Source organism: Clupea harengus, chromosome 21, assembly GCF_900700415.2.
Source record: "Clupea harengus chromosome 21, Ch_v2.0.2, whole genome shotgun sequence".
Taxonomy (NCBI): Eukaryota; Metazoa; Chordata; class Actinopteri; order Clupeiformes; family Clupeidae; genus Clupea; species Clupea harengus.
Genome location: NC_045172.1, coordinates 24,033,302 through 24,058,301, shown reverse-complemented (window position 1 = coordinate 24,058,301; position 25,000 = coordinate 24,033,302). Strand labels below are relative to the sequence as shown.

Here is a 25,000-nt window from a genome sequence, read left to right as displayed (position 1 = left end):
CTCTAAGGCTGCAGACTTCTCTGCCTCTCTCAAACCTCAGGTTGCAATAAAAATGACAGGCTTTGTAACCTGATTTCACCACAAAGGATTTCTACTTTTCTATACATTTCATACATCCATTTCTATTGGTGATTCATAACACACATCCACAAGTGACGTTTATTGGAGACTGCAATCATAAATCAGTCAACCACGCAGCAGAATGATTACACTGGACACACGACACAGGGGCAGTGCTCAGTGCTCTGGGCTGGGGCACATGTCTGGCTCTGACATATTATCTGTTGTTGTAACTGTGAATAAACAGCCAGCTAGTCGCCTCTGTTTCCACGAGTGCTTAACTCAGAACCACTCGCTCACTGCCACAACAATGGCTCTAACATAAGAGTGAGAGTGAGAGTGAGCGTAAGAGTGAGAGTAAGAGTGAGAGTGAGAGTAAGAGTGAGAGTGTGAGTAAGAGTGAGAGTGTGAGTAAGTGTAAGAGTAAGAGTGAGAGTAAGAGTAAGCGAAGCGTGAGAGTGAGATTAAGAGAGAGAGTGAGAGTAAGATTAAGAGTGAGAGTAAGCGTAATCGTGAGAGTAAGCGTAAGCGTATGAGTTAGAGTGAGAGTAAGTGAGAGTGAGAGTAAGAGTGTGAGTAAGAGTGAGAGTAAGAGTGAGAGTAAGAGTGAGAGTGTGAGTAAGAGTGAGAGTGTGAGTAAGTGTAAGAGTAAGAGTGAGAGTAAGAGTAAGCGAAGCGTGAGAGTGAGATTAAGAGAGAGAGTGAGAGTAAGATTAAGAGAGAGAGTAAGTGTAAAAGTGAGAGTAAGAGTGAGAGTAACAGTGAGAGTGAGATTGAGAGTGAGAGTAAGCGAAGCGTGAGTAAGAGTGAGAGAAAGCGGGTGAGTAAGTGTAAGAGTAAGAGTGAGAGTGAGAGTGAGAGTGAGAGTGAGAGTGAGAGTAAGAGAGAGAGAGAGAGTAAGCGTAACAGTGAGAGTGAGAGTTAGAGTGAGAGTGAGAGTGAGAGTGAGAGTGAGAGTGAGAGTGAGAGTGAGAGTGAGAAGAGGAAGTGCTATGGAGTTTAACAGCAAGGACATTCCTGCATGTTCAGTCAGTGAGGGCCCAAGCAGGCAGACATGCAGTCTCACGCCTGTCACTGTGACGCGTCAGGGTGGAGGGCCTGCTGGGATTGGGCAGCAGCTCAAGGGGGCGGGCCTGGAGGAAGCAATGTTCCCCAGGTTTTCCACCGCCTCTCTGCCTCTCTGCCTCTCTGCCTCTCTGCCTCTCTGCCTCTCTGCCTCTCTGCCTCTCTGCCTCACGCCTGGTGAGTCAGTGGGGATGTTTCTGAACATGGCTCTGTGTGCACTTCTTCCCCACGCTGTGAGATCCCCCAAACACCAGTGAGAAACACATCAGTCATTCTACACACCTAAAGCCAAAGATATTTACCGGATTACTTCAGCTGAGGGAACACCAGCCGCACGCACGCACACACACAGACACACACAGACACAGACACAGACACAGACACAGACACAGACACACACACACACACAGACACACACACATTAAAAGCAGACACAGCCTATTCCCTATGACCATCCAAACTATGCAATTAAAGCACACGCTCGCTGCCTGCTACGTCATCGTGACTTACAGATTACAGCTATACTTCCAGACGAGGCTAGCCAAAAACACCACCCTCCTTCAACACCTTCACTTCCAACCACCACTACTGGACCTACACACTCCAAACTAGCACACACAATCTACGCCACGTTGCCCTCACACACACACACAAGGATTCCCAGTGTCGCAATAACTTCTAACCAAACTAATGCAAGTCCTCTACCTTTAAGTCTCTCTCTCTCACACACACACACACACACACACACACACACACACAGATTTCCCAACTTCAATAACATTTCTTCAGTATGAGCACAGCCGTGACCAGGTCGTGGCGTGCCTGTGCAGCACCTGACAGCAGAGGTGAGCCACTCACAATGAGTGCATGATGTGTGTGTGTGTGTGTTGTGTGTGTGTAAGTGCATGATGTGTGTGTGTGTGTGTTTGTGTAAGTGCATGATGTGTGTGTGTGTGTGTGTGTGTGTGTGTGTGTAAGTGCATGATGTGTGTGTGTGTGTGTAAGTGTATGATGTGTGTGTGTAAGTGCATGATGTGTGTGTGTGTGTGTGTGTAAGTGCATGATGTGTGTGTGTGTGTGTGTGTAAGTGTATGATGTGTGTGTGTGTGTGTGTGTAAGTGTATGATGTGTGTGTGTGTAAGTGTATGCTGTGTGTGTGTGTGTGTGTGTGTCAGTGCATGCTGTGTATGTAAGTGTATGCTCTGTGTGTGTGTGTGTGTGTGTAAGTGTATGCTGTGTGTGTGTCAATGCATGCTGTATATGTAAGTGTATGCTGTGTGTGTGTGTGTGTGTGTGTGTCAGTGAATGATGTGTGTGTCAGTGCATGCTGTATGCTGTGTGTGTGTGTGTGTGTGTGTGTGTGTGTGTGTATGTGTGTGTACGTGTATGTGTATCGATGGGATCACCAATCAGGCAACTTTCCATCCAGCAGCTGAGGTTTCGTCAATGCTGGGGTGTGTGATGGGGACTTTGGGAAACCCTGGAGGTGTGTGATGGGGACACAGATGTGTGTTTGAGGCGGGGGGTAAGGGGTGGGGGGGGGGGGGGTGAGGTCAGTGCACTGGCTTTGGGGTTCTCCAGGGGTGGGTGTGGCCCCTCTACGCTGAAGCGATAAGGATGGCCGTGCTGTCGGCAGACTTCCTGCTACGTCGTCTCATCTCATCTCGTCTCATCTCATCTCGTCTCGTCTCGCTTCATCTCGCCTCTCCAGTGCCGTCACATCTCCAGTCACGTCACAGAGGATCTGAGACGACAACACGCAGACATCTGGTGTTCTGTCTTATTTAGTTATTTATTTATTTTCCTCCTCGGTCTGTGATGAGCTCTGCAGCCCCTCTCCCATGAGCCACCAGGGCTGTGCCATACACAGGCCAGCTGGGGAGCGGGACGGGTGGGGGACGGGTGGGCGATGAACCGGAACGGCGAGGAGAAGAGCTCCAACCTGACCTGTATAATCACTTATGCAAGGCAGCCCTAAGAGGCTGCCACACTGAAATTATCCTCAAACTTCAGTTAGCCGGCCGACCAGTCCTGACGAAGGGGCCTGTCTTAACCGCACGTTAGCCAAGTTAGTTGAGCACTACCTCACACACGTAACAACATGCCCTCTAAAGCTGTTAGTCACTCACATACTTAGCTAAGTGCTAACCGAGGTAACACACCGTACAATGGGCGTGTGGAGAAACATCTGACTGTGTTAGTGACAGGGACACAGAGGGAAACGAAATTCACTTCAATCTCATCTCTGTAACACTATGTTATTTTATTCACTGGATAATCATTTAATTCACTTCAAACTGATCTCTCTAACACTATGTTGTTCTATTCCGCTAATTCATTTTTACACCACCACCAGGCCCTAGCCATAATAAAAAATTAAAAAAAAGAGAAAAAAAAAACCCTCAAAGTCCCAACTCTGAACTGAGTTCAAATATACTCAATTTAAGATGATCTCGCTGCCACTGAGCTGGTATCTGCTAGGCTTACATATCAGTGACGAGGCCCCAGTGTAGCCCAGCCCATGCACAGTGGGCCTAAACATCACTTAAAATGTCTTCACTGACATAATCATCTGCTCCACATAAAAAATGAAGGGAAAAAAAATATATACTGCATGTTCCCATTTATAGTTTTTCAAGTTTGTCAGTGTAATAGGATCTGGTCTCTCTCATGACATTTTATTACACTGTTATATTAATTATATTTTTTTTAATGGCATACTCCTCTCAATTTTACCCTCTTAACACTGCACTTGCAGAGCCGCATTGCTATCCCCAAATGACTGTCCTGCCTCAGTTTGGCTCTATTTCCTGAGTTTTGTATGAATGTCGAACTGTATTGTCTCTTAGGACCTGTGGCTGGCTGTGTCAGAGTATGTATGTTTCCCCCTCCGCTACATGTACATTATTTGTTTAGAGAAGAACAGATAGGCCGATCACACACCCCACATCACCCTTGCACACGCTTGAAGACATCTCATGTTAACGGACTTTATGTGTTACTTGTTCGCTGCATAAATGTAACCAGATTAGTTTCAATGTTATCTAATTCACGGACAATGTTACAAATAATTTTGCTACACCGCATAAATAAATTATGTCGATGCTACAACTGCGTACGAGTCTGCAAATAACATGATAGGTCTCAGGTCACAACCTTATGAAACAGACACAAAAAATAGCTGTAGACAGCCTCGTCGGCATAGCTAGCTGATAATGTAGACACAGTAACAAAAGTCAGCACAGTTTAGCTCCAGCTGTGTACTCATAGCTGTCGTACGAACAGGAAATTTCCAGTGTTTGAAGAGAAGACTGAGTTATGGATTAGACAAAGTATTGAACTGTGTGAGGAAATGAGCAAACGAACGACTCGCCATGTTCACTGCGGAAACAATGGGAACTGTATATCCAACTGTTTTGATTTGATAGGCTACGGCTGAGTGTCTGAACAACCTAATTCCTGGGCTATCGTCCCACAAAGCCCCCAATCACCCCCTTCCCCACCCTCTCGAAACATGTAGCTAGCAACAAAGCGCTGATCAATATGTTACTTTCAGTCAGGTAGCCCAACGCGACTCGAACGCACTGGACGCCGATTGTTTTCGTTGTGTATTGTGAACTGCAGTGAAAGCATTCACAGAACACGCTCACGTTTTAGCTTACCAGCGGTCTGACTTCCAATAAAAGGTATGGTCTCTCTTCCTCTCCCCCTCCTCTAGCCAGCCCCCCTTACTAATTTTCCCTCCCTGCCTCCCAGCTAGTTCTGTGAATGTTCATGTCGCTCGAAACGTAATTGAATGCGCTCCCAAGATAACCAAGAGAGCGTTACATAAAATCCTCATCGCCCTTTCCTCCGACTTCAGCCTCCAGTATACCAAAGATTCTGCCTTGAGTAGCTTCGGCTAGCGGGCTAAAGCGTCACAAAACCTGGCTAGTATGGTTATTTGTATTATCCGGAGTGTAACGTTACAAAAAAATGTGAAGCAATCCAGAAGCAGACTTTTCATGATAAGAACAAGCAATCCAAAAAGTCACTCACCGCGACTCTCCTCTCAAAACGTGTAGCCTTATATTTCAGAAAGGTGCAATTATTTTTCCTCCCTTTCTCCACGCTCTCTTCCCCTGCCCCTATCTACACACCCCAAGAACCGAGAGTGTGTGCGGGGTGGGGGGCCTGGGTAACTGGAATGATCCCGTGCAGACGGCCAATTTGGAGAGGGGTGATAGATCGTTGGCTTATGGCCCCCAAATTACATGTCAAAGAGAAGCCCAAAAATCCCGAAAATGTTCTGGGCTCTCCCTGACAGACAGACGAAATTCTTGCTTTCCAACGGGGCACATTTAGCGAGTCTCCTGCGCTTTTACTCGCTGTATCCGGGCGCTTCGGCCGCCTCTCCTATTCCGCCATGTTGTGTCTCTGCGCTTGGAATGGGAAGCAACGCGTTCCCGGGACAGGCCCCGCCCCCCAGGACGGCGCCGCGCGACATCTGGCGGCGGAGCGGGAACCGCACGAGGAAAACGGGATCAACAGAATGGAGAGCACGGGCGTCACACTCTTCACATATGCATAACGCCCTCTCGTGGTCAATTACTTGTTGAGGGCGACGGTACACAGCTCAGATTCTGATAACTTACTGCAAAGTAGATTTTTTTTCCCAATTTGGAATGCAAAGCTAGTCCTACATAACAGTAATCTTCAACTATTTTGACACTGACACATCAAAAATGTGCTGACCTTTTAGTCAACCTATACATTCTCCACAGAACATCATCGCTTGTCCCTTCAGCAACTTTGACAATGACTTGTGTGTCCCTGTCGCATCTCATGTGCTGGTGTGTCACTAGCACAGAATTCCAGCCCAGATGTAATGCCACCGTTTAAATGGCTCCATTCTTCATTTGTATTTCAGCGGCATAATTACATTTTATGGGAAGAAATGTGCAGAAATGGACTCAAAATGTGGTCACGCTAAATTTCGAACTCTTCCCCGGAGCCTTGCTCTGGGAAGTTGAAGATAACAGGGGTGTGTGTGTGTGTGTGTGTGTAGCGTGTGTGTAACAGGGGTCTGCCTGAACTCTTAGGTGACTGAACTAGAAAGCTGGTGGAAGAAAAAAGATGGTCCATGCATGAAAGACCGTTTTGGACTGACCTTGTTAGATTGGCATGTTAATTGGAGAATTGGGCTTTGATTGGGGGACTTGGCAGCGCGGAGGAATAAGCCTGCCAGTCATTTTAGTGTTCTGGTTTTCACTAAGGAGAGACATATCTCATGTTTAATAGGCCACCATGTTGTCATGGAGGGGTCACCTAGCCACACCGCTGCGGCTTGCCACCATGTTGTCATGGAGAGGTCACCTAGCCACGCCGCTGCGGCTTCGCAGTAAGCGGGGCAGGAGAACACATTTTGTGGGTTGGTTGTAAAATTTGCCACATCAGAAGTCAATCATTTATACGGCTTCCCACTCTTTTTATTTCATTAAAGTAATACCCGAAAACCACCAACCTTCTTCAAGTGTGTCGGTCACATCTGAGTATTGTCAGACTTGTCTAGATCCTTTTTCTTAGTGCTTTGCTGATTGACAGTGTTGCATTCTAAAAGTGTCACCCGTACTATGCAGTGCCCTTAGTACGGTCACATAATATAAACAATAAAGGATGATATTCATTTATTTCATTAAATGCTTCAACAGGCCCCTTTGTTGACTCCGATGCTTCCTTTATTTCCACAAATGAATAAATGTGGCAGAAACTCTAAAAGCAAATAAATAGCAGAATAAATACACAGACATCTCAAAGACACGTCTTTTTTTTTTTTTTAAATTAGTTCCTCATCCAATGGCATCAGCAGAGAGAATACAGGTGTATGGAATGTGAGTGACGTTGGTCCAGCCGTAAGGACTTATTGGACATGTTTAAGAGGTTATGGCGGAACTTTGTGCGCTTTTTGTACTGGGGCATTTAAAGAGGGGCACTGTGTGTCTGTGTGTGTGTGTGTGTGTGTGTGTGAGGGAGTGTCTGCTGGTGAGAATCCAGTAGAGGATCAGGCGGCGAGGTTGGAGATGACGGCACGGGTGAACTCGTCGCTGCTGGCATAACCTCCCAGGTCACTTGTGCGCACCTGTCCCAAGGAGAACAGCTCATTACACACCTGACACCAGTGGACATATATGAACACACACACACACACACACACAGCTCATTACACACCTGACACCAGTGGACATATATGAACACACACACACACACACACACACACACACACACACACACACACAGCTCATTACACACCTGACACCAGTGGACATATATGAACACACACACACACACACACACACACACACACACACACACACACACACACACACACACACATCGACTTGTCATACACAAACTACATCCTATTCCTGACAGGCCTTTCTGCACCAGACATTGTGTAATACACAAAAGGTATTTCCACACTGACAGTCAGTCCCACATGATTGATGACTGATTTGATGACACACACACACACACACACACACACACACACACACTCTAACAGCTCCTTCTCATTAATAGGCCTTCTGCATGCACTTTTCTGGCAGTGAATCTATAAAAATCTAACGTTTATTTTCAACATCTTTTCAACAATCAAATCAACCGTCTCTGGCTTGACGACCAGGGGTATTCCAAGTATGCGGTTTACTGACACACCTCTCTGACTAGGTGGTAAACCTCCTAATAGAAGAGCCCCTATGTCTTTATTTTCCTAGCAGAACAGTCATAGGGCTCTTCTTTTAGGAGGTCAACCTCTTATTCAGAGTTAACTTATGTGTTCGTCACTAAACTACGTACTTGGACTGGAGTGCAGTCTCCTCTATACTGAGGGAATTATACTCTATACTGAAGGAATTATACTCTATACTGAGGGAATTGTACTCTATACGGAAGGAATTATACTCTATACTGAGGGAATTGTACTCTATACGGAAGGAATTATACTCTATACTGAAGGAATTATACTCTATACGGAAGGAATTATATAGGGCTCTTCTTTTAGGAGGTCAACCTCTTATTCAGAGTTAACTCATGTGTTCCACGTCGGTGGAACGAACTGCCTAGTACTACCAGAGCAGGGGCGTCACTCTCTACCTTCAAGAAGCTTTTGAAGACCCAACTCTTCAGAGAGCACCTCCCTTCCTAAACTGGCACCTTGACTAGCGCTTAACTTGCACTTCAGCAGTTACATTCCTGCACTTCTTTTTCCTTTCTAGGTCGTTTTTCGAATTCTTATGTAAAGTAGTATTTATTGTTACACCATGTTTTTTTATTGCTCTTAGCTTGACTGTTCTCTCCCTTGTACGTCGCTTTGGACAAAAGCGTCTGCTAAATGACTAAATGTAAATGTGTTCGTCACTAAACCACGTACTTGGACTGGAGTGCAGAACTCCTCTATACTGATGGAATTGTACTCTATACGGAAGGAATTATACTCTATACGGAAGGAATTATACTGATATCAGGATATTTTTCCAGAACAAAATCAGCTGGCCCTACACAGCATGTTCCCACCAGAGCTGCTCCTGTGCAGGTAAGAGCTGATTGAATTAGATGGTAGTAGCACACACAGCAAACGGATCACACAAAACACACACACACACACACACACACACACACACACACACACACACACACACACACACACACACACACACACAAAACACACACACACACACACACACACACACCTGTGCAGGTAGGAACTGATTGAATTAGATAGCAGTAGCACACACATCAAACGGATCACACAAAACACACACACCTGTGCAGGTAGGAACTGATTGAATTAGATAGCAGTAGCACACACATCAAACGGATCACACAAAACACACACACACACGAGCATCAGAGTTAATCTATTGTTTATTTTCAACGGCATGATGAGAAGCAGCAGTGTGAACAGCACAAGCTGCACACTAGAGATGATTGCCATCATGGATGATTGCCATCATCTCTACACAGTGATTTCTCCCAATCCCAACCGTTAAGAAACCAGTGGACCCCAACACTGGCAATAACCCAACATACGAAACCGTTACAACAAAAAGACATGTACCAGTTTATGACAGAAGCGTTTCTATAGCATCGGCTAGCAGCAATGTTACAGATATAAATTATGTCTTATCATTAGGACACAGCGGGAAAACATCATCTGATGCCGACCGTTCTACAGAGTAGCTCATTGGACGAACTGTTGTCCAATCGGAAGCGATCATCAACTAATTGAGGATGTACTATAGGAGTTTCTATAGCAACAGCTAATAATACTGAATCCTTTGGTCCAGGTCATTGGCTGGCTGGCTGGCTGGCTGCCCAGAGATGGACCAGTAATGCAAGGATGGAAGATCAGAGCCAGGAGCGCCAGCGCTAACCAGAGGTAGCGTACGAACGACAGATACGGAGAGAGAGAGAGAGAGAGAGAGAGAGATCATTCCTAAAAAAGAAGCGGGGAGTGTACAGCCCTGGGTGGAGGTAGTGCCGAGGATGGGAGGATGGAGGTGGGGAGGAGGGAACGAGCGAGTAAGCGAGAGAGCGATAGAGCGATAGAGAAAAAAAAAAAACATTTCACCATTCATGATGACAAGGAAGAACAAAACAACAGCAACGGGAAAGAGGAGAGAAGAAAGGCTAGAGGTGTACAAGCACACGCACGCCGTGCGGACAAAAGAAGAGACAAAGCACTGAGCGAGGGACAGACAGGAAGTGGAAAGGAACGGCACGGCACGGCACAGCAGAGCACAGCGAGCGGGTTTATCACAGTGCGGATCAAGGGCTGGGTCCAGACCGAGGAACAATCAGTCTTTTAAATAGATAAGTGCTATCTGGAACCCCTCTTGGGCCGATCCTCGTAAGGGAACAGGTTCTAAGAGGAACGCTTACATATTTGACTTAAATTAGAACACCATCTACAACTCCTAAGAGTGCTCAGGCTCTGGAGCGTGTATTAATGGTTCTTCTATGAAGAGGCCCGGAACACACGTCTTCTTCTGAGTCCAGGTCACAAAATGGAGAGTGTGTGTCATCGAGGTTCTGTTCTCCAGGCCCCTCGTGCTGAGAGTGAAGAGGTCCACTAAAACTGCCCAGCTGGACTCGGGGCCCAATCGGGGCATTCCAGATCCATGGAATGTGATGGATGGTCCGGGGGTGGGGGAGGGGGAGGGGGGCCTGTGGTTCTTCAGTGACCGGGGCGGAAGCGGAGTTTGGACACGACGGCAGCTACAAATTCATCGGTAGCCGCATAGCCACCCAAGTCTTTTGTCCTCACCTGGGGCGCACACACACACACACACACACACACACACAAAAAGGGACGAAGTTTTAAATGCTGGGAGGAAGGACCTTGAGGGACGTTGCAGCTAAGACACTGACTTCTCCGTCTGCCATTCTGTGCCAAACTCAACATCAGCTTCTTCCATCAGACAACCAAACCCACTCCTGTCCCTGTTCCCTTAGACAGCATGGACACACACACACACACACACACACACACACACACACACACACACACACACACACACACACACACACACACACACACACACACACACACACACACACACACACACACACACACACACACACACACACACACACACACACACACACACACACACACACACACACACACACACCACAGCTTATGTGATGTGGGTGAGCGTGTGAGTGACTGTGAACGGGGTTACTGATGTAGGTATGGTGCATGTGACTCTAGCACAGCATGGCCCCAGTCACAGAGACTCAGTACTCAGTTAATGCATACAAACACCCCATCGCTATGGAGACAAGGACCTGGTGACGATGCGGGGTGCAGGCCAGAAGTAGTGTTAGAACTGCAGAGGTGTTAGTCTTTTACTCGCATGGCAATACAACACTTCAGTTAGCACGGTCACACACATACATGCATATAGGGTTAAGCATCTCACTCTGACACACTCACACACACACACAGACAGACACTCTCACACACACAGACACACACACACACACACACACACACACACACACACACACACACACACACACACAAGTAAAACCACAGAACTAGACAGAGTAGAATGAACTCAAGTGACGTAACACCTTAGCCTCCATAGTGCCCCCAGCAAACTAACAGGTGCCTAAACACATCTTATGTCTGTAGTTTGTTTAATGGTGTCGGACCGGTCAATACCAAACATCACTGCGTCGTCTGTGTCTTAGTCCGGTTAAATAACTTCCTGTTCTCATGGAAGATAGCGTGATTCTGAATAGGAATGGCCATTCTACAGGTTCTAATTCTGTGAGGAAAACAGACGTTAAAAGACCAGTCTCACCTTGCCCTGCTTGATGACCCTTTTGACCGCCTCAGACACCATGTTGGCGTGATACTCCAGACTGCAAGAGATTTCACAGCGCAGGGTTAGACAGCAGGAAACACTGCACACACACCTCAACCTGTGTACACTCACACACACACCTTAACCTGTACACACTCACACCTGTACTTCACACACACACACACACACACACACACCTTAACCTGTATACACTCACACACACACACACACACACACCTTAACCTGTACACACTCACACCTGTACTTCACACACACCTTAACCTGTACACACTCACACCTGTACTTCACACACACACCTTAACCTGTACACACCTTCACCTGTACCACACACACACACACACACACACACACACACACACACACACACACACACACACACACACACACACACACACACACACACACACACACACACACACACACACACACACACACACACCCCTTAACCTGTACACACTCACACCTGTACTTCTCACACACACACACACACACACACACCTTAACCTGTGTACACTCACACCTGTACTTCACATAACCACACACAGCACGTAATGTCTGGTCATGTTCAGCACCTGCTCCTGTGGGTCTGACACTATTACCATGTGATGACCATTCCTAGAGCGAGGCTCAGAAACCTGCCAGGCACGTGTGTGTTATACATGTGATACGTACACTTGCAGGCACGTGTGTGTTATACATGTGATAAGTACACTTCCAGGCACGTGTGTGTGTGTTATACATGTGATGAGTACACTTGCAGGCACTCCAAGTACAGGGAATACACAACATTAGAAATGAAGTTCATACAATAACATTCTATTTCATATTGTGCATGTGTCTAGATATCATAAGACTATTTATGTGCCATTTTATTTATTCTACCATTTTATTCCTGGCAATGAAATGATTAATTGTACATCTTGTTTCCTGTAAGTTTGAATTCTCTAGAATGAATTAGGCAGAGCGAGGAGACTGACTTGAGGTGGCGCAGCATGTTGGCAGCACTCAGGAGCATGGCGGTGGGGTTGGCGATGTTCCTGCCCACGGCCTGGGCAAAAGGGTGCCGCGCCCCCTGAGCAAGACAAACCACAGAGATACTCACTCAGAGCTCACAGATGCCATCCTTCCATCCATCCATCCATCCATCCTTCCATTCATCCATCCATCCATCCATCCATCCATTCATTCAACATTCAACCAGAACTGTAAAAAAATGATTAACTCATTCAACCAACCAATTAATGACTATATCACAGCTTGTACTCAACGTCTTGCACTCAAATGTACTTTATAAAAGTGAACAGACACTTGACAATGTGAATTAGGACCATTCAGTGTGAGCATAGCATTCTAATGCCTCTGAAAATGTAAAATTTTTGATATCGGTATTAGGGCTTGAGATTGGTCCAAATGTTGCCACTATTAAATGTAAAGCAATTAAATATCATAGCTAGGTCTTAAGCTATAGACAAACAACACTCGGTCATTAATAAATGGTCTAGTAAGACCAAAGGGGTCGCCCACACTTGATGGGAGAGCGTGGCAAAACCTCTGCCATGGTAGATCATTGTTACTAGATTGGCTAAATGTTTCGTGAAATGTCACAGCAACAACTCAGTCGCTGGTCTCTGACAATTTCACCACAATGTGTATAAGCTATATTATACAGTTAAAACAGAGGTGAGGGGGAGAGGAAAACGAGAGAGAGAGAGAGAGAGAGAGGATAAACACACTGGGCACTGAGAGAGAGAGAGAGAGACACACACACACACACTGGGCACAGAGAGAGAGAGAGAGAGAGAGACACACACACTGGGCACAGAGAGAGAGAGAGAGAGAGAGACACACTGGGCACTGAGAGAGAGAGAGAGAGAGAGACACACTGGGCACTGAGAGAGAGAGAGAGAGAGAGAGAGAGAGAGAGAGAGACACACACACTGGGCACAGAGAGAGAGAGAGAGAGAGAGAGAGACACACACACTGGGCACAGAGAGAGAGAGAGAGAGAGAGAGAGACACACTGGGCATTGAGAGAGAGGGAGAGAGAGACACACACACTGGGCACAGAGAGAGAGAGAGAGAGAGAGAGAGAGAGAGAGAGAAAGAGAGACACACACACACACTGGGCACAGAGAGAGAGACACACACACACTGGGCACTGACCGTCTCGAACACGGCGTACTCTCCGCTGTAGCTCTCTCCGGGCACCACCCCAGCTCCGCCCACCAGCCCGGCTGCCAGGTTGTCGATGATGTTGCCATAGAGATTGGGCATCACCAGCACATCAAACTGGTAAGGGTTCTGCACCAACTGGTGAACGAGACATCCAGGGGGAGCATGTGGGAATCAAACACAATCTGGGCTCTGTATCACCACCCACACACACACACACACACACACACACCACACACACACACACACACACACACACACACACACACCAACTGTGTGAGGGTTGGGCCTTACCTGCATGCAGCAATTGTCGATGATGATGTTCTCATACTTGATTTTGGGGTACAGCTCTGCGATCTCAGCACAGCTCTGCAAGAACAGGCCGTCACCCAGCTTCCTGTAAAGCCAAAGTGAAGATCAGTGGATCAGTATGCATGACGGCACAGACACAGAAAAGTAGTCTCGTACAGTGAGCGCTCAGATACAACCTAAACGCATATTTACAGAAGGGTATTTCTATCCCTACACACCCACACACCTCTCCTCATGATCCATATTCTCTATTGTAACCTTCTCTCATCATGGTCTTCTTGTACTCACATGATGTTGGCCTTGTGCACGGCTGTGACCTTGCTGCGGCCATTCTTGGTGGCGTAGTCGAACGCAAACTTGGCGATGCGGCGAGACTTGACGCGGGTGATGATCTTCAGACACTCGATGACACCAGGCACGCTCTAATGTGGGAGAGAAGGAGAGGTGAGGGTTACATAACTCACAACAGATAATCAGACACAACTTTGTCTGTGAGTGAGTGGTGTCTGTGTGTGTGTGTGTGTGTGTGTGTGTGTGTGATGTTACCTCGTGCTCCAGAGAGCTGTATTCTCCCTCTGTCTGCTCGCGGATGACCACCATGTCCAGGTTGTTGTGGCGTGTGCTGTACCCCGGCAGACTCTTCACATGAACCACATTGGCAAACAGGTCCAGCTTCCTCCTGTGGACAAACCAGCAGACACGCTGATTACTAAAGCTGCCCTAAGTAAAGGTTAGGTCACCAGACTGGCAGAGACGGGAATAGAAACCCAGATCGTCCGCTTACAAGGCGGCGACGCTAACCACTGTTCCACCACAAGTACACAGCCAAAACACAGACAGTAGGTGTTACTGTACGTATGACCGAATATCCCAAATGATCGGCGAGGAGAGGGGTACTGTACCTTAGCTTCATCTCAAAGGATGCCAGCTCTCCTTTGAACTCCATGGGAGTATGAATCTTTCCTGAGGACATAGTTGGTACAAGTTGGTACAAACTATGAATGAATAATATGCAGGGGTGTCAACAACACCATCAAATATGACTAGGTATTATAGGTCTCTTCTATCAGTATTGTTCTCCGAGTCCCCCTGTATCTGGCCGTCATAGCTAACCTTTCATGGCCACCCTGTTGGTCTTCATGGAGGCCAGAACCTCGTCCAGTTTAGCCTCACTGTCCATGTGCTGCACCTCACTCAGATGGAACTCCTCGAACTCCACCGGAACATCGCCGGCCTGTGGAACACACACGGAACACAACCTCAAGGTTAGAACACGGGGAGTCAGTTATGGAATGGAAAGGAAAGAATGAATGAATGAATGAGAAAGAAATAAGAAAGAAATAAGAGTGAATGAATGAATGAGAAAGAAATCAGAGTGAAAAGAGGAAGTGTGGAAGGGAGAGAGAGAGAGAGAGAGAGAAGATGACGTCTCTTTTCTGTGCACCTTGAAGACTTCTTTGACGGCAGTCATGAGCTCGGGTCCGACGCCATCTCCAGGTACCATGGTAACCTTGAAGGTGCTGTCGGCGCGCGCTGGGGGGGCCTCGGGGACATTGCGACAGGCGGTGAGACTGAGGGCCCTGGCGCACGCGGGCTGCCACAGGGGAGCACCCGCACCCTTCAACAGAACACGATACCAATTACATTTATCGCTTGGTCGAAAGTAGATCCACTTATGACTGGTATTGTAACCTAACGCAGCTGACGGGAGGAGAGCAATGAGCAATAAACGGTAGGTGAATGTTAATGTGAAAAGCACACCAACATACACTGATACATTCCACTGAGAGGCGGAATGATTAACGATCACAAAACACGGCTGGCCTTGAAGCCAAACTCCACTGACATTAAGACCAAAATCTGGCGTGAAGCTAATAGCTGGTTAGCTAGCTAGCTAGCTAGCTTTATTAACAAAGATGTTGTAAGGGGCATATGACACACTGTAAAAACTGAAAGTAATATTTTCCTTAATGACACAGTTCATCATAATTGTGGCAGCTTCGTGGCCTGTCAGTTAAGGTACTTGGCACCACAGATATGCCTGGCACCACAGATATGCCTGGCACCCCTCATCAGCTAACTACCGTTAGCACCTAACATTACCCAGGACATCCGTTGGGGTGATTTATAACTAACTAATACAAACGCGAATGGGCTAATCTAACATGGCATCTATTAAATATCTCTTCAGTTACTGTTACTTTCTGAGAAAGTCCGTTATTCGAAGAAACTACCTCTCCAGCTACACTCACCTTGACCAATGTTACAAGATTCCGTCCCAAGGCAGCAGCCATCATGAATACAATGCTGTTTCTAGGAGCGTGGGGCCAAGTGCGCAAGCGTCTGACAGGAGGAAGTGCGCCCATATATGGCGACTAGCTTGTGTGGGGGATTGATGAAGGGATCAACTTTCTTCGTTTAAAAAAAAAAAACTTGTCGAAGAAGTTTAGGTTGTGGGGTTGTACAAATTGTTTTACAGTCGCAATGACAGATTCCCTTTACAAAGATTTTTTCAATCCTAACATCTGTCTATAATGCCAACATTGAAGATATCAATCACACTGAATTGTGTATTAAGTTGATGTATAGGCTATAACTACTACTCACAAACAAATTATTATGATTATAAATAACAATAAGCAGAAAGCAAATTATTTATCTTGCAGGTGTCCGGTCACTCAGGTCAATCATGAAGTATAAATGTTTTAGCGACAAATCTAGATAAACAGTCTGTTTTAGCTTTGCCTCCTTGGCTTAACCCCAGGGTAGCTGCATATACGGTGGCCGTGTTGTTTTGGAATTTAATGTCGAGTCAGCGGATGGAGCAGCATTGGACACCTCCACCATCCCATCTGATCTGCGCTCATCCCCCCATCCCGAGCACACAGCTTTTTATTCAGGCATCTCTCCTTCATTTTTAGTTCAGGCTCTCTGGAGATAGATGCCTCATTTGTAACAGTTGTCCTGTTTGGCACACATAGGAGCACAAAAGGATAGGTCGACTAAAAATATACATGTACTAAAAATAATCATTAAAGCAGTGGTTCTTAACCTTATTGGAGGTACTGAACCCTGCGAGCTTCATCAGTGCATTCACCGAAACCCTTCGTAATTGGAAAAATAAAATATGATTTCTTCAAAACATAGGTATATATAAAAACGACCCGACATTGCTAGTGTGAACCGGGCTATACTGTGTGTGTCTTGACCCCTGCCGAACCCCTGAGAGTGACTACAACGAACCCCTGGGGTTCGATCGAACCCAGGTTAAGAACCACTGCATTAAAGGGTGTGATCAAAAATCCTCCAGGATATGAAAAGAAAAAAACACCAGTGAAAGGGGAACAAATCTACAATGAAAAATAAAGGTGAAAAGTAGGTCAAAATATTCTCAGGGAATATTTTTTTATATGTATCCATCTGTGTACCCCTTAAAGTATCCTAAAGTATCCACTATCCACACAAGCACATGAACACTATCTCTCTGCACTCTTTGCACTACTTTCCTTGTGGACATCAACACTGACACAATCAATGCACACTGTAATATCTGTATAATATCTGTATACACCCCACTCCCTGTGAACATGTTTTTCCCTATGTGTATTGTTTTTCTACTGTGATTTGTGTATGTATGTTTGTGAGTTAAGTTAAGTGTATAAGCTACTGGATGACCTAAATTTCCTTCGGGATTAATAAAGTATCCATCTATCTATCTATCTATCTAAAGGTCGGGACATTTAATCATGACCCGAATCGACCTAAGGAGTCAATGAATGCTGATAGCTTGTGGCAAACCTGACCAGAACTCGATTAGCTACAGCCTACACTGATTAAGTATGCATGTACATACCATGTTATGTTTGTATGACCATTTACCACACATGTATGCTAGCATGCTTATCCTGATACGTGTAAGAATTGATCTGCCATGTTCCTTAACAGGGAGTTCTTCCTTGCCCCTGTCGCCATTGTGCTTGCTCCAGGAGGGTTCAGGCCCTGGGCTCTGTAAAACGCCTTGAGACAATTGTATTGATTTGGCACTATATCAATAAAATAAAACTGCATTGCACTGATTTAGGGGTAACTGCCCATACCTTCAGTCTCGTCCTACTACAGGAAGTCCCTTTGAACAGACCAGTACTGTGAGCTGTGACACCCAGCCCGTCTCAATTACCACAAGGGGGTGCACTTTTCCCAAATATGTACTGTCCTGTCATTGTTATTGTAAGAAGGCCCAGCCACTGGACCGTATTTAACGCCATTAAGGCCCGTTCCAGTGCCCAGGTAGCAGACGACTGTGCTGGTCAGGGCCAGATTCAGGGTCAGAGATACACTGACTCGGGAAGGTCATCATCTCCAGGGGAACCAGGGAAGGACCTCACAGGTTCCATCACATGGGGAAGGAGCACTCATCTACGTATTTACACACAGTGAAAAGTGAATACTTTGCTGAGGAGTAAAGACTCCCATCTGATTTTAGATTGGTCCCCCATCGTATCCTTCAGTCTGGTCCATCATAGTATCTTTCAGTTTGGTCCATCATAGTAGGCTATCCTTCAGTCTGATCCTTTATAATATGCCAACTGACTCCATCTACTGGGCCATAGTGTTGTCATGCTTAAAGGTACACATCAGGGAACTGGTCTGTAGTACTGTAGGACAACGTTCACTAGGAGAAATCCATAATTTTATATTTTTCATTTTGAATACATCTTTGGCTATAGCTATCCAGCGATTTAGCCCCACAACAAAACGATGTGATATGAAGTGGTCTTTTATTTATTTTTTGCATTCTGTAAATAAAGAACGACATAAAATGATATCCATTATTCCAGTTGTATGTGTTTGCATATTCCTAAGGCGTTACTTTATCTTACATAACCTCTGGCTGCACAGGAAAGCTATAGCGCTGTAGAGAGCCAAATAAAACCACGACACCTCTCCGCACTGAATATGCGCAACACAAGAAGCACACGCCAAGGCGTTCTATTCTGCACCAGAACAACAAGCCAAGACTACATTTCCCGAAATGCTTAGCTCATATTTAGGAAGTGCCAGTCCCCTGCAGACTGTCTGTGCGTTTTAGGTGATGGGAGGGGGAAATTGATGCTGATGCAGGACAGCAACGCCAGCAATACTTTGCGGTGAAACTCTGGAACAGCCGTCGCTGTTGTCGATTGAGGAAACACATAGCTGTACCATTGGATGAATCTTACATTTTTGGTCCTATTTTCAATCATCTTTAAGTTAGCGAATGTCATGGAACCGGTTTGATACTGACTGAAATGGATAGTCGCAATTGAGTAGATCTTTGTTGGATAGCGCAAATGGACGGCGTGTACTGACGCGCGAATAACGGGTATTAAGAAGATACATCAACATTCATGCATCGCTGAATTTTCTGTAAAGTTTATTGGGATATCTGTCCGCAGGATAGACTGAGATGGCGGATGCTGCTGCCGAGTGCGGTGTTAAAGTAATGTGCCGATTCAGGCCATTAAATGAATCAGAAATCAATAGAGGGGATAAATACATACCCAAATTCAAGGATGATGACACCGTGGTCATAACAGTAAGTTGTAGAACATTTTATCATTTAGCCAGGACTCTAATTCTGACCGATTGTAAGATGTTACATTGAACGATGTCCTAACGACCGAGCTGGGCGTCGGAGGGCTGCGTTCTTTTTCTCAGGCGTACTTACGCATAGCGAAAATGTGTGAACGCGGTAAGTCGTTTGGCAAATCCAAGGTTCGGTCAGCTATAGGTTTATAAATTACACCATATTAGGTTATTGACTGTGTGGTTGTGCTTTGTTAATTTACCTTGAATGTATTCCTTAATTTGGAATTGACCCCGAACTTGTCATCGTCTTTGTGTTATGGATGGGAAATTGGCCTGTTTGATTTATTGCTTCACACAACCTTGCAGAGTACATTTCGTCATGCAGCATTAGGGTGCCTGTATTACGTAAGTGACAGTCTGTCCACGAATTGTGGGATACTCTTAGCAATTTGGCCAGATCTGTTATTATGGGAGGCCGCACCTGACTGATATGCCCCACCAATCTCTGTCGTATATTGGCGTTGGCAAGATACTGACTTCAGGCTTTCAATGCGGTTATTTCAAGAGGCCGGGAATGTATAACTTCAGTTCAACACTTCGATCATGTGGCTACTGCCTCTATATCTTAATTAAGAGCTGAATGATCGGGGCCTACACAGAGACCTGCGTGCTCTCACTCCGTCACATTGCATTTCCATACATTATTTATTATGCTCGCTCAGCTAACGGCATGGCGACTCATAGTGACTGTCTCATTTATGTATTCTCCAGAATCGGTGAAAAATGACAAATGTTTTCAAATGTCGGCTGAACTGACCGTTTCCACTGTATGTCCCTATATGCCTGTCTGCGGATACTGGTATAGCTCGAGGAACGAGAGTGTGTTACTTGGTGACAATGACTTCCTTGGTGACAAGTCATGACACGATGGTTCAGTACTGCGTTTGCTTTGCCTGGGAAGTGTCAGCGGCCCTCACAGTCAGAGAATAGCAAACAAGCCCAGTCCAGCATTCAGAACACTCTCCGTAATGTCACGGACATCCATTCTGTAATTATTTCGAGCTGCACTGTGTGTGTGTGTGTGTGTGTGTGTGTGTGTGTGTGTAGGCTGTTTGTGTGTTTATGTTAATAGTTAAATGTTGGCAGTGTTTGTTTTTCTGCAGCCTTGATATTGCCCCTGCATCAGCATTTAGGCATGTAGTAGTGCGAAGGTCAGCATCTTTCTGTGGAATAATGTTTGACTGTGGATGTACTTTTCGTCCGCCCTTTAGGGTGTATTTGGAGATTAGTGAGAACGCTGTGGGGCTATTACTGTTGGGGCTGTAACCGTGGGGCTGTTACCGTGGGGCTGTTACTGTTACACCTGGTTATGATGCCAAGAAGGATCCAATCATAGTATTATGCTTTCTGCATCCATGTCTATGGCATGTATGTGTGCAATGATTCATTTACCAATTAACAAAATTTATGATTGCAACTCACAGTTAAGGTGGAACCCTGGGAAACAACATAAGGTTTCTCTCTTCTAAAATGCATCATGGCCGTAGTATTGAAGCAAGCAGGTTATTCAAGAAGACTGTATTCAGTGGACTGGCCCTTCTGGTGGAGTCCATATGTGGATTGTTCCGTCCCCTTCCGTCCCCGTCTTTAACTGTTTAAGCTTGTATGTGGTTAGTTTGTTAGGCTCCCTTTGGACAATAAGGACAATACTTTAACTTATGAAAATAGAAATTGAAGGCTAATATTTCCCTTTCCAAACGGTCTGCACCTCTGCACTGGGCTCTCTGCCAGAGCTGCTATTACAGTAACTTACTTTAAAACGAGGATTAGGTTTGACATGGCCGCTCTCCTCTCCTTCTCTCTCTCTCTCTCTCTCCCTTTCCCTCTCTCTCTCTCTCAGGGGAAACCTTATGTCTTTGACCGGGTCCTGCCACCCAACACCGCCCAGGAACATGTGTATGATGCCTGTGCCAAACAGATTGTCAAAGGTGGGTTTATGTGCGCTTAGGGATGGATGTGATAATTTCTTTTGTCTATGACTTTGATAAGGTGAATGGTTATTATGTATTCTCTCTGTAAGAGTCACAGACATAAATATATTTTGTTTTTCAGATGTCCTGGGAGGATACAACGGCACCATCTTTGCCTATGGGCAGACCTCCTCTGGGAAGACCCACACTATGGAGGTGAGAATGATTAATTAGGTTTCATTAAAAAACCTGAGTCACTGTACTTAGACCTGAGTCACTGTACTTAGACTTGAGTCACTGTACTTAGATGGGTCCAGCACATGTCTCAGCTGAGCGACCCAGTGGACTGTGTTGGGTGCTGAGCGGCCCAGTGGACTGTGTTGGGTGCTTTTATGTTCGCTGAGAAGTTTGAAGCTGAAGTTATTAATAATAATAACTGAATGGTAATTGCTGATAAGCAGTGATGTAAAAGGTGCCTCTGACGACCCCCCCTCCCTCCTCCCCCTCCTCCACAGGGCAAGCTACACGACCCCCAGCTGATGGGGATAATCCCACGCATCTCCCACGACATCTTCGACCACATCTACTCCATGGACGAGAACCTGGAGTTTCACATCAAGGTGAGCTGACTGATACTCAATCACATTCCTGTGTGCAGCTATAGTCTTTTGTAGGTTTCTCTAACAAACATGACGCCACTGTCTGCGTTTGTCTTAGGTCTCGTATTTTGAAATCTACATGGACAAAATAAGAGACCTGCTGGACGGTAAGATCTTCTTGTCTGTGCTGATGATATTGGTGTTTTGGTGTTTCGGGGTGTAATTTTCATTTAGAATAGAATAGAATATATTTATATATATATTTATAAGTACAACGAAATTAAGGTAGCAGCTCTCAGACACAAAAACAATAAAAATATAGATTGAACATATATATGTATACATATTTACACTATAAAAACACAAGACATATAACACAACAGAGAGACAAATACAGGTCAGTTTTGGCGTTGGTGATGACATGACACACTAAAGGACCTCTGTGTGATTTGCAGTTTCCAAGACAAACCTGGCCGTGCATGAGGACAAAAACAGAGTGCCGTACGTGAAGGTGAGCCTCTCAGCTGACTTCAGGGGCGGAGTTAACGCATGAGCGCACTGTGTGTGTGTCCTTATTAACACATGAGCACACGTGTGTGTCCTTATTAACACATGAGCACACAGTGTGTGTCCTTATTAACACATGAGCACACAGTGTGTGTCCTTATTAACACATGAGCACACAGTGTGTGTCCTTATTAACACATGAGCGCGTGTGTGTCCTTATAAATGATGTAGTGTGATGAAGGTGAGCCTCTCAGCTGATTTCAGCGTTTCCAGCTTTTAAATGTGATCACTAAGACAAGGATAAAATCAGACCTTGTACGTCTCTCAGACGGTCTGAGAGAGCTGCGTGCTGCAGTGTGCTGCTTATGAAAAAAGACACAAAAGATGAGAATCTGAATGTAAAGTGCTTATATGTGCTGCTTATGAAGAAAGACACAAAAGATGAGAATCTGAATGTGAAGTGCTTATATGTGCTTCTCTAGGGTTGCACAGAGCGGTTTGTCTCCAGCCCCGAAGAGGTGATGGATGTCATCGATGAGGGGAAAGCCAATCGCCATGTCGCTGTCACAAGTACGACTCTGTCTCTCTCTTATTAAAACGTTTTTTATGTGGTTTATTGGTCTTCATGTAGATTGGTGGGGATGTACACTGGGTTAGTGTGTTATGAATGGGGACTCATTTCCCAGAAACCCCTTTCTATTTGATTTTGGACCATGGTGACATTCTGATTTTCTGATGTGTTTTCTGTGATGTGAAGACATGAATGAGCACAGCTCCAGAAGCCACAGCATCTTCTTGATCAACATCAAGCAGGAGAACGTGGAGACGGAGAAGAAGCTCTCTGGGAAGCTCTATCTGGTGGACCTGGCAGGAAGTGAGAAGGTAAGGGAAGCTCTATCTGGTAGACCTGGCAGGAAGTGAGAAGGTAAGGGAAGCACTATCTGGTAGACCTGGCAGGAAGTGAGAAGGTAAGGGAAGCTCTACCTGGTAGACCTGGCAGGAAGTGAGAAAGTAAGGGAGAGACAAGCCATTCAGATTTCTCTACAAATAACTACCATTCAGTCACCATTCAGTTAAAAACCTGCTACTTCATTCAAAGAATTCTAACTTCTGAAAATATATCTGTATATAGACAGGAATAATGTCTATCTATATGAGAGGTATGTGGCTGCCGCATATGCAAACTAATCAGCTTTGAGAATGACAGAATTTCCTGAACTGTCTGGAAGTTCTGTGTTCTGTTTGAATGTTCTGTTCTGAATACCAACTTTGTCACCTTGATTGTATGAAAACATAAAAAAAACACTCTAATGACTTGAATGTTTGTCCTGGCTGTGTCCTTCCCTGGTGTTTATTTGCTGTTTAAGGTCAGTAAAACAGGAGCAGAGGGAGCTGTGCTGGACGAGGCTAAAAATATCAACAAGTCCCTGTCCGCCCTGGGCAACGTCATCTCTGCGCTGGCCGAGGGGACTGTGAGTGCCAGTCTCATCTTCTCCATCTTTCTCTCTGTGTCAATGTCATCAGGCGTCACCAGGACAACCAGGGGAGTTTTTTCTTGCCCATGTCGCCATTGTGCTTGCTCTAAGGGGGTCCAAGCACTGGGCTCTGTAAAGCGCCTTGAGACAATTATATTGTTTTGGCACTATATAAATAATATATAATATATAAATAAAACTGAATTGAATAGAAGCACAGATCAGGGCCAAACCAGGCCCAGGTCCGCTCTGAGGCAGTCTGGGACCGCCCTCCCCTTAGATGCTGGTACACAGCTGGGTGGTGTGGGTGTAGTTGTTACTGCAGCTGGGTGGTGTGGGTGTAGTTGTTACTGCAGCTGGGTGGTGTGGGTGTAGTTGTTACTGCAGCTGGGTGGTGTGGGTGTAGTTGTTACTGCAGCTGGGTGGTGTGGGTGTAGTTGTTACTGCAGCTGGGTGGTGTGGGTGTAGTTGTTACTGCAGCTGGGTGGTGTGGGTGTAGTTGTTACTGCAGCTGGGTGGTGTGGGTGTAGTTGTTACTGCAGCTGGGTGGTGTGGGTGTAGTTACTGCTCTTCATCTGCAATCTGAGGTAGTCTTCATTGCTGGATGTTTATTTTTTGTTGTTAGCCTGAGACATAGTCTGCAGACGCAGGAATCACCAGAAACCTCACAGTATTCGCTCACGATTCATTTCCATCATGATCCTTGAGTCTTCATTCAGTACGATCATAGGAATCACCAGAAACCTGACGATTCATTTCCATCATGATCCTTGAGTCTTGATTCAGTGAGATCACACCACCTTGATGTATTGATATTCTGGCGTGTGCACTGATCTTCCTTCCTTGCTTTCCTAAACTGTTTTTGAATGGTAAACCCCCCGTGGAGGAGCAGTGTGTTTC

At 45.7% G+C, this 25,000-nt stretch overlaps 2 protein-coding genes across 7 annotated transcripts in view; one reads left to right on the top strand and one right to left on the bottom strand.

The window, feature by feature from the left end:
* The window catches only part of idh3b (isocitrate dehydrogenase (NAD(+)) 3 non-catalytic subunit beta), an 18,698-nt gene extending 2,357 nt beyond the window's left edge, over window positions 1-16,341 (bottom strand). The window contains exons 1-12 of one of the 6 annotated variants that reach the window (XR_004162669.2): window positions 16,234-16,341; window positions 15,426-15,599; window positions 15,095-15,215; window positions 14,884-14,944; window positions 14,528-14,660; window positions 14,270-14,403; window positions 13,964-14,066; window positions 13,661-13,807; window positions 12,476-12,570; window positions 11,475-11,535; window positions 7,107-7,243; window positions 2,461-2,495 (exon numbers count right to left, since the gene is read on the bottom strand). Coding sequence is in view for 4 of the 6 variants with exons in the window: in XM_031558249.2 (XP_031414109.1) it covers window positions 10,340-10,429; window positions 11,475-11,535; window positions 12,476-12,570; window positions 13,661-13,807; window positions 13,964-14,066; window positions 14,270-14,403; window positions 14,528-14,660; window positions 14,884-14,944; window positions 15,095-15,215; window positions 15,426-15,599; window positions 16,234-16,278 (1,164 nt within the window). In the remaining 2 variants the exon portion in view is untranslated. Of the gene's footprint in view, window positions 1-2,460; window positions 2,496-6,824; window positions 7,244-10,276; window positions 10,430-11,474; window positions 11,536-12,475; window positions 12,571-13,660; window positions 13,808-13,963; window positions 14,067-14,269; window positions 14,404-14,527; window positions 14,661-14,883; window positions 14,945-15,094; window positions 15,216-15,425; window positions 15,600-16,233 lie in introns of those variants that run through there. The other 5 variants (XM_031558250.2, XR_004162670.2, XM_031558251.2 and 2 more) reach the window with 5 other exon arrangements.
* A 2,688-nt stretch (window positions 16,342-19,029) lies between these two features.
* The window catches only part of LOC105912597 (kinesin heavy chain-like), a 25,194-nt gene continuing 19,223 nt past the window's right edge, over window positions 19,030-25,000 (top strand). The window contains exons 1-9 of the mRNA XM_031558225.2: window positions 19,030-19,556; window positions 21,450-21,537; window positions 21,662-21,735; window positions 22,035-22,139; window positions 22,237-22,285; window positions 22,574-22,629; window positions 23,108-23,195; window positions 23,383-23,507; window positions 23,993-24,097. Of these exons, the coding sequence (XP_031414085.1) occupies window positions 19,428-19,556; window positions 21,450-21,537; window positions 21,662-21,735; window positions 22,035-22,139; window positions 22,237-22,285; window positions 22,574-22,629; window positions 23,108-23,195; window positions 23,383-23,507; window positions 23,993-24,097 (819 nt within the window). The 5' untranslated portion in view covers window positions 19,030-19,427. The remainder of the gene's footprint in view (window positions 19,557-21,449; window positions 21,538-21,661; window positions 21,736-22,034; window positions 22,140-22,236; window positions 22,286-22,573; window positions 22,630-23,107; window positions 23,196-23,382; window positions 23,508-23,992; window positions 24,098-25,000) is intronic.